General features: G+C 37.1%; 1 protein-coding gene across 1 annotated transcript in view; it reads right to left on the bottom strand.

Annotated features, from left to right (window-relative positions):
* Nucleotides 1-341: 341 nt before the first annotated feature.
* Nucleotides 342-7,394, bottom strand: part of GAD2 (glutamate decarboxylase 2) — an 87,688-nt gene continuing 80,635 nt past the window's right edge. The window contains exon 16 of the mRNA XM_036761719.1: nucleotides 342-4,010. Within this exon, the coding sequence (XP_036617614.1) occupies nucleotides 3,837-4,010 (174 nt within the window). The 3' untranslated portion in view covers nucleotides 342-3,836. The remainder of the gene's footprint in view (nucleotides 4,011-7,394) is intronic.

Below are 7,394 nucleotides of genomic sequence, written 5' to 3'. Positions count from 1 at the left end.
GAAGTCTTCAAACAGGGGCTGGATGACGACTTGTTAGATATATCATAGAGAAGATTATTGTTCAGTCCCTGGAGCACCTCTGAGATCTCTTTCACCTCCGAGGTTCTCTGGTTCTGTGATTCAATCAGATGCTGGATATCTCAATGGACTCTTCAGGGCTTTGAGCTCTGGAAAACAAAACAAAACAAAGTGACAATTAAAAAAAAACAACAGGTAGGAAAGAAACATACCTCTTGTATGAGATGCTGAGGTGTTCATGAGAAAATATGGCATATAATTAATGATGATTGACAGCTCGCCAAAATCAGCAAGGTCAGAAAGGAAAAGAAAAAACCATCGTAGCCGTTGGTGTGTAACCACGTTTTCTGCTTTTATTTGGGTTTCAAGAGACAACACAGATAAAATACTTTGATCGAACACAAGTTTCTATTTGGTCAGAAGAACAGGTTGACATATAAGTCTTTTTCTGGCTGCAGGAAATGAAATAGTGAGGGAAAATACCCATGACCTCCTGAAAGACCTGATGTGTCCTGTGTTGTGGCACACATAACTTAGAAATATACAGTGTTTGTACGTAGCATTGAAAAACAGAAGTGCACGTGCAAGATGAAACCAAGTTATTTATCCCCCTCTTCCTTCTCCATGTACTATGTCTTCACCCATGCCCTTTGCTCTTAGTCTAAGGAATAGAATGTATTCTATTTGCCCCATAGATGGAATATCAATGACTTCAGCAGGTTGATTCACTGCTCTAGTGGTGTTTTTTCCTATCCTCCTAGACAAAGTGGGACTCTTACCTTGATTTTCATTAAAACACCCCACTCTTGTCATAGTGGATCTCCCAGGAAGGGGGTTAGCAGCAAGGGCATATTCTGCATTAGAGCTGATATGAAGGGCAGACAACTGAGCAAAGAGATAATACAGGGACAAATGTGGATGTAGTTCTTACAATATCAAGATTCAATACAGCTACCACACAGAAAGTGACATATCCATAATATATTATACAAGCTTATACAGCAACACATGTTGATTTGCAACACTGTACAGTTTAAATCTAAAGTGCACATCCTCAATCTGAGGTGACAAGACAGGACTATCAATAGAATAAAAGGCAACACAATTACAGACACAATTTGTTTCTTTTTCTTGCTTTCTTCACATCCTTGTGACACTACACAAAGTCAGTACCGTTTCTACATTTCAGATAAAATAAAAACGCACCGCACTTTTTTTCAAGTATTTTTAAAGAAAGAAAGAAACACAATATTGCTTCAGAAACAAAAATGGCCATGTTGATTCTAGTTAAAGCTAAAACCAAAACTTTCCAAGGGAACCTGGGCTAACTCTCAGAGACTCTTGTTTTCCCTTTACCAGGGGAATGTAGATAAACTTTAAAGTATTTTAATTGAAAGTCTCTGGATCTACTTGGGTTTTTGATCTTGCCCTTATTCATTAGGTCATAAATAGATGGGGACTTAGCTGCATAGTTTTAAGTGAAGATATTCTTAAATGTAGAAAAACTCCTTGGGGTTGGGTGGGCAGGGACCCTCTCGGTTAAAAACTAGGCTATAATTTCATGTTCGGATACAAGGATTTGAATTTTTGAATATCATTAGCTTATTGGCACAGAAAGTGGTATCCTCTTTGAGTTAATAGGTGGCACCGGAAGGGATGGGCATCCCAGGCTACAAAGGGAAGAGATCAGGATGTTGAACTTCACTGTCTCCAATAAGGACAGGCTTGTTAGAGCTATGGTCTAATAAAATCAGAGTTAATTGCTGGTCCACTTCACAAAAGCTCATAACACATAACCACATGCTGAATCTTGAAGGTCAATTCATAGAAAGGAGCAGGAAGCCTGGCTGCAGAACAAATACCCGAGTGACATCCTTGTTCCTTTGGAGAATAAAAACAAAGGCATATATAAAGTTATCTTCTAATGTCTCCAGTGAATACATTGATGGGGAAAAGGAGAGCTGGATCCAAAAGCCATGTATGCCTAAGCGTACATTTTAAAAATACATAATTAAAGCAAATTTTTGCATGAAACATAGAAGAAAGGATGCAAGAGTTTGCTATTTCACCCAAATAGGCAGGTATATAGCTGCTATTGTCAGGCAGAGGATCTCCTTTTTCTGATTTATTTTGATCAAAAGTTGTATTAGGGTATGTATTCATGAATATTCTTCCTTCCTTTCCACACCTATAGTTTTACTGTTCATAGAGATTCTATGACCCTCAATAATTTCTAAATATGGTTGGAGGGAAGGAGAGCCTAGTGGATGGCTTATAAATAAGTAACCAGGGTCTTCAAAATGAACTCAGGAAACTATCTCTGTGCTCACTTGTTGTTTCACAAGGACAAGTAAGTATGTCCACTTACTTTAATACCCCCAGTACAAGAGGCTGCTGGGAGAGACCTAGAAGAGTCAATTCTATTCTAACTTGAGGGACCTGCTACTCCAAGTACTTTGGTCATTGTTCTGTATTCTTGGGGAGACAGTAAATGCATCAAAGATCTGCTCAAGATGATGTCTCCCTATGGGAATTTAAGAAAGTTTGAGCTTGTATGGGAGGAAAAGAATCATCCATGTTATTTCAATTGCTCTTGCCAGATACTAGTGAACTTATCATTAAAGATAAGTGGGGATAATCACCTAATGGAGGTAATATAACATTTCAAAAGATCTTTTAGTTGGTTTTTTAACATAGATCTATTTTGTTGCCAAGTGGGAGTTTAATTTTTTTGGCTTATCACATCCTAGGAGCATGCTTCAATCACTTCTGCTCAGTTCCTATTAGATTTTGTTTTCCATTTCCCTAATCTGAATGACCTAATTATTCAATGTTGTTTGGGAAGATGCTTTGAGAATGAGCATCAACTGTTCAGAGGGGAGAAAAGCACTGGAAGGCAGAAGAAAGAAAATCACCCTAACAGAATCTTAGACTAAGGGTTGGTGAATACTGTGTACTAAGTGGGTCAGCTGAGGGAAGACCAGTGGAAAACTTAATTAGGAAGAGTACCCTATTGTTGTCCTGTAATTGATATGATCTAGCTTTTCTTAAGAGCTCCAATGCTCTTGGGAGGTTTTGAAATACTAAATCTTAGAGATGCGACAAGCTGTGAGACATGTAGAAATAAGTTGTTCCACATTTTAAGAATTTGTGGGTCTATGTTTCAAAATAAGCATTACTAAGTATCTCATGTGCCTCCATTGGAAGAAAAAAAATCTATTTAGTTTTTCATTTCTGCCCCAGAAGTTTTTATAACCCATATAAAATAAAAATCTATACTTTACAAAATAGGATCTTCTTTATATATATATATTTCCTTTTGTAAAATTATATGTATTTAAATACATTTGTAATGTTGCTATAGGTAAATTAGAAATTCTTTTCTAATACTATGAAAAAGGCAAGAGTTTTTATTTTCAACATACATTTTATATTTACTTTGTCTTTTTTTCCTACTGCACCCCAAGAACATTTTTGTGACTCTTAGGAGCAAATTGGCACCATTCAACTCTACTACTCTGAAATGAAAATACATACTAACTTTGCTCACTTTGCTGGAATTGGGGGAACCATTTTTAACAGTTTTAAGCTTTTCCTTATTAATTTTACTGCTGATTATGAAAGAGGTATTCATCCTCAAACTTAAGGAAGGACTTTTAAAAGGAGCAATGTTTCCTGTTTTTTTTAAACTGTACTCTACGTTGACACCACAATATAGAAATAGATTCACTTTGGAACAAACTACAAATACATTCACACAGTTTGTGACAACTTAATTGTCTAGCTAGAGAGCTGGGATAGCTTGGTTGGCTGGATGATTATAAATCCTGTCCAAGGCGTTCTATTTCCTCAATCAGGAAATCAATGTCTTGATGAGTTGCCGCTGGATTTGAGATGACCATGCGAAAGAAATTGACTTTATCTCCCAAGGGTTGGTAGCTGACCATTGTGGTTCCATACTCCATCATTCTGGCTTTAATCACGGGGGCAACCTGTGGAAGAGACAAAATGATTGTGTTTTTCTCCTTAGACAAATATAAAAAAAACCCATGGTTTTTTATTTTTGAAACTAGGTTTCTTTTTAAAAAGTTCAATATCATATTTGTTTTCCTTTTAAGAAGTAAATTATTAGTTTTCTTGAGATTAGATGAAGTTACTAGTTTACCAGTGCAATGTGATTAAGACCTCAAGGGTACCATGGTATAGTGATGGGGGCATTAGAGCAAAGATTTTTGCATTTGAGCCCTTGCTCTGCCAATTACTAGCCACGTGTTCTTATCCAAGACTTAGTTTCTTCATATATAAGAGGAAGGGATTGAAATAGATTATCTCTAAAGTCTCTTTCAACTCTACTATTATATTTGATTCCGTGATCACCAGTGCCATTATGGGAAACACATGATGGGACTTTTGTGAGGTCTCACACTGACAAGTTAGGTATAATAGTGTTTTTTACCTTCTTGAGATGGATAACTGATGAGAGATAGCATGAACGATAGAGATGATGAGAGATAGAGAGCTAGTCTTGATGTCAGGGTTCAAGTCCTATCTCTGATACACACTATCTGAGTAATTTTGAGCAAGTCACTTATCATCTCAACGCTCCTAGGTAACTTTCTAAAATGTGATATTTATAGACATTTATAGCTGCTGATTTATATTGGAAGGAGTTTTCTGACCTGGGGTCACTCCACACCAATGATAAAACAAAACAAACAATCCATTTGACAGTCCAAGTTGTCCATTGGTAACCAAGAGATCCTAAGATGAATCCCTGATATGGGTCCCCATGGGATATTTGGACAATAGTTGCATAGGATGAAGGGAACGGATAGATTATGATCTTCATCACTGGAAGAAGTACCCAAGACCACAGATTGTTAGAACATTGAAGCATTACCTTATTGGCTTTGTTTTTTTAGAGGATACTAGTAGTTACTTAGGGGAGGGGGTAAATAATTTATAATCGTGTTAGAGGGTAGAATGTCTAATATCTATTCAAATCCAATAAATACAAATACATTAAAAGACAAGATTTGGAAAGCTAAATAGGAAAGTCAGAAGACAAACAGACCAGTACTAACTTCCATTTGTTTTAAGAGCATTTTAAGTTTTCTGTGCCCCAACTCCATCACATTCCATTTTAAATCTTTTTTCATGTAATGTTTCAGTTTCCAAAAATCATAGTTTTCTGTTGAAGTGGAGACAATTTGGAATAAGTATTTACACTGTCCAGCTGAGAGCGGGAATGTGAGGAGGTGGACAGAGTAGCACATCAGATATAAATCTAACAGAAGTATAGAACATATTTGGTTTTGCAAAATGAATTCTGGTCTAATGGCTAAGTGTATGTCTGAGCCTACGAAGTTGTTATCATTGAGTCCTTTTTCAGTTGTGTCCGACTTTTTATGACCCCACATAGGGTTTTCTTGGCAATGATACTAGAGTGATTCACCATTTCCTTCTCCAGGTCATTTTACAGATGAGAAGATTGAGGCAAACAGGGTTAAGTGACTTGCTCAGGGTCACACAGCTGGTAAGTGTCTGAGGTCGGATTTGAACTCAGGAAGATGAGTCTTCCTGACTCCAAGCCCAGTGCTCTATCCATTGTATTACCCAGCTGCCCATAGCCTATTGAATCAAATCCCAATTCCTCAGTCTACTATTCAAGGCTCTACTCAAGTCTTACATCCTTCATAAGGTTCTACATGACAACATTAGCTACTTTAAAGAACTGTATTTGTAGTCTTTACCTAGAACTCTTGGTTATACACTGTTCTTTAGTCATTTTGTATATGTGCATTTTATCTCCTTAATTAGAGTTTTAAGCTCCTTAAGGTAAGGGCTATCTTTTTCATTTCTGCATCCTCATAGCCTAACACAACAAAGAGCACACAGTGGGGACTTACTAGACACATCAAGACTGTGCAGAATGAGCACAATAAAAATAGCTTTCTATACAAAAGTTTCAAGGAAGATTCCTGCCCTTGAATCAGAAGAGGTAGTAAGGTGTAGTGGAAAGAGTACTAGACTTGATGTCAGAATACCTGAACTTTAGGTAAGTAATTTGACTTCTTGGGACCCAGTTTCCTCAGCTGCACAATGACCATCATAATACTTGCACTCTATATTTCACCTGGTTCTGAGGAAGCTCATAAAGATAGAGGATATAAAAGTTTTATAACAAAAGCATAAAGTAGTATAAAAAGTCAGCTTTGCTAATTGCAAAATGGAAGGGAAAGGCATCTCAGGGAAAATGGGACATTTGTATCTGTGTGTATGAATGTGCGTGTGTGTGCATGTGTGACAGAGACAGAGACAGACAGCAAGAGACAGTGAGAGAGGAAGAGAGGAAGAGAAGAGACAGAGAAGAGAGAGAGAGAATAAGAGATGGAGGGAGAGAAAGAAAGAGAGAGAGAGAGGGAGAGAAAGAGAATGAACTGCATTTTAGGAGGCTTCTTGGATGGTGTGTTTGTAAATATTCCCACTATCAATATATCTTTCAGTGGTTCTAAAATTGAATCTTCCCATGTATAATTTCTGTGAGATAATTTGTGTTTTACTGATAAACAAGAAAAAACATCTGATACTGTTATGAATGATAGTACAAGATTGTTAGTCATCCTAGGGACTTCAGGTTTATTTTATGCACAAACCTAACAATTTATTTTGCCTTTCAGAAATGGAAATTGTGCTTGTTTTTCTCTCCTAGATACTTAGTTTCTATTAATGGAAATAAAAAATCAAAGCGATAATCTCTATAATCATGTGATTTCTGAATCCTTATCCCTTTCCGTAATTATCTGTTAATAGCTGCCCTGTAGTTTCTCTCTTTAAAATGTCTAACACGTATGAAATCTTTAGTTTAGGTTATAGAACCATATTGAACAAATGCACTGAGTATTCTTGGGCAAATCTGGTTTCCTTATCTATTAAAAGAGAGAGTTGGACTAGATTACTTATAAGATGTGATGGGATCGAGCTTTGGATTTGGCATCAGAAAACCTGGGTCCAAATCCTGACTCTTCTACTTACTTTGTAACTGACCTTGGACAAGGCCATTAACCACTCTGTAACCTCTGTAAAATTAATGGGCTGGACCGTGAGATTTCTAAGGTCCCTTCCTTCTTGGAAAACACTAAAATTCTGTATGGATCTATACACGTGCTCAACATTGTCCCCTACTGGTGAGCAAGCACAGGATGGGCTCTTCGCACTGGGATGAAAGTTGAATCTGAACTGAAGTTTGAAACTGGGATCTATCTATTTGGAGTACTAGATTCAGTGCAAGGAGTGAACCTCAACAGAAGCAGTCATAGACCTGGAAAAGCTAAGTCCCGACAGAAAATACAGTGCTGCTGGATAGAATTACCTGA

Source organism: Trichosurus vulpecula, chromosome 5 (assembly GCF_011100635.1).
Source record: "Trichosurus vulpecula isolate mTriVul1 chromosome 5, mTriVul1.pri, whole genome shotgun sequence".
NCBI classification, from domain to species: Eukaryota; Metazoa; Chordata; class Mammalia; order Diprotodontia; family Phalangeridae; genus Trichosurus; species Trichosurus vulpecula.
Note: the sequence above shows the minus strand (reverse complement) of the source record. Positions and strands in the feature narration are given on the sequence as shown.